This window comes from Penaeus japonicus, unplaced genomic scaffold, assembly GCF_977035675.1.
Source record: "Penaeus japonicus unplaced genomic scaffold, GWHDUDI00000001_assembly GWHDUDI00000031, whole genome shotgun sequence".
Lineage (NCBI taxonomy): Eukaryota > Metazoa > Arthropoda > Malacostraca > Decapoda > Penaeidae > Penaeus > Penaeus japonicus.
Genome location: NW_028234433.1, coordinates 15,946,075 through 15,947,773, shown reverse-complemented (window position 1 = coordinate 15,947,773; position 1,699 = coordinate 15,946,075). Strand labels below are relative to the sequence as shown.

Here is a 1,699-nt window from a genome sequence, read left to right as displayed (position 1 = left end):
TTTCTGCTAACACTTACCATTCTTTTAATTTACTATCTACAAGTTTTGAACTAACATTATTCCAGTAAGGTTATAAAACAGAGTAAAGTATGGTTTCAATGATTCTTAGTTACGAGTTCAGACACTCATATGGAAACGCAAATCTTCTTACGGTAACAGGTCTGACATGGTTTTTCGGAATTCAGACATATCTGATAAGACTTATCTCTAGAGAATTAAAGAGAAGCTATCATAAAAACTAGATCCCCATTCACTTAATAGCTAAGTTAGTCCTGAAACAACTGTGTTAACAAGGAATCAGCCCTGATAACCATCTGTAAATCTCTTATTTTGAACCACTGGTTAAGGCATTTAAGAACTCTTTTTGCATTACAACTGGAATGCATGAAAAAAATATATATATGACTATTAACACACTTGCTTTTGCGACAGTCAAAGGTTCTCTAGATCAGGTGGTAGAGGTATGTTCTTAAGGTTGGCAAATTTCTTCAGGGCTTCGTAATTCTGGAACAATCGGTCAATTTCAGTTCTCATGTTGACATTTTCGGAAACGAGTTTATCTATATCAACTTGCTCTGTGGTGCGTTCTGACTCTAACTCATCCTTCTGCTCTATTCTCTTGATGCGGCAACTGGAAAAGATTTGGGCAATTCCTTCATAATTCTGTCCCACTGAGAAAAAAAAATTAAAAATGCACAAAAGTATAACACCAACTCTTTCAATTCTATCAAATTGAATAAAAAGGGAAAAAAATGCAGTCATCCCCTTTCAATGTCAACTATATAATACAACAAAAATCTAAAAATAAATAAATTTTTAGAAATACGGTGATCATACTACCTTGCTGCATAACCTCGGTTCTTTAGCGTTCTTCTGCGCTGTTTCATCTTAATTATGTCTTCTCTGCTGAGACCTCGCAGCTTTAATTGGCGATTGAGATCCCTGACACTAATGCTGACCAGTTCATCGTCACTGATGTCACATGGTGATGGTGAGAGCGGGGGCTGGTGACGAGAGGTAACACTGCTAGTTCTACTTTGATTCAGTTAAACAACCATGCATATTAAATTAACTTTAATGAGGTCAAGTCATTTACTAACTTAAAATTTACTTCAAGGGGCTACCATTAGGGCAAAACTTTAGGATTTTACCAGGCTATTGTTATTTTGCCAGCAAAGAGACTGAAATGACAAAACTGATTACTCAATCATAGCTTCATACAGCTTTACAAACAAATATATGATTCTATAAAAGTATATGCTTCAATCATATAGTAAAAGCATAACAAACAAATCATCTAATATTTGAAAACAAAATCATATCATTTTAATTTTGCACAAGCACATAATCATGAAAATTAAAGATTAACTTTTAATGTCACCTTTTAATATTGCAAACAAATAAAAAGAGGATTATCGTGAATTCATGAGATTCTAAGACTCCTTTTCCTTATGAAGGAAAAGAGTAAAGACTGTTGTGAGATTGCAAACATCCATTTTATAAAAAAAATTACTAGAAACAATAGTAGTGTTGATTATTGTTTTCACCAAACTGACTATTGATCATAGGTCTTGCCTGGGTCTGTCAAACTTATAAAGTAATATCTTGAACAGTAAAAGGAAAATAAAAGCAATATTTTTACCCTCAAATGATAGGCCCTTAAAAAATCAGGATCCACTTTCATATTCCATAAATATGT

General features: G+C 33.3%; 1 protein-coding gene across 3 annotated transcripts in view; it reads right to left on the bottom strand.

Annotated features, from left to right (window-relative positions):
* The window catches only part of LOC122249502 (MAF bZIP transcription factor K), a 19,461-nt gene continuing 17,762 nt past the window's right edge, over positions 1 to 1,699 (bottom strand). For all 3 annotated transcript variants that reach the window (XM_043010426.2, XM_086555772.1, XM_086555773.1), the window contains 2 exons: positions 841 to 1,004; positions 1 to 631 (listed from right to left, as the gene is read on the bottom strand). In XM_043010426.2, the coding sequence (XP_042866360.1) occupies positions 433 to 631; positions 841 to 1,004 (363 nt within the window). In that variant the 3' untranslated portion in view covers positions 1 to 432. The remainder of the gene's footprint in view (positions 632 to 840; positions 1,005 to 1,699) is intronic.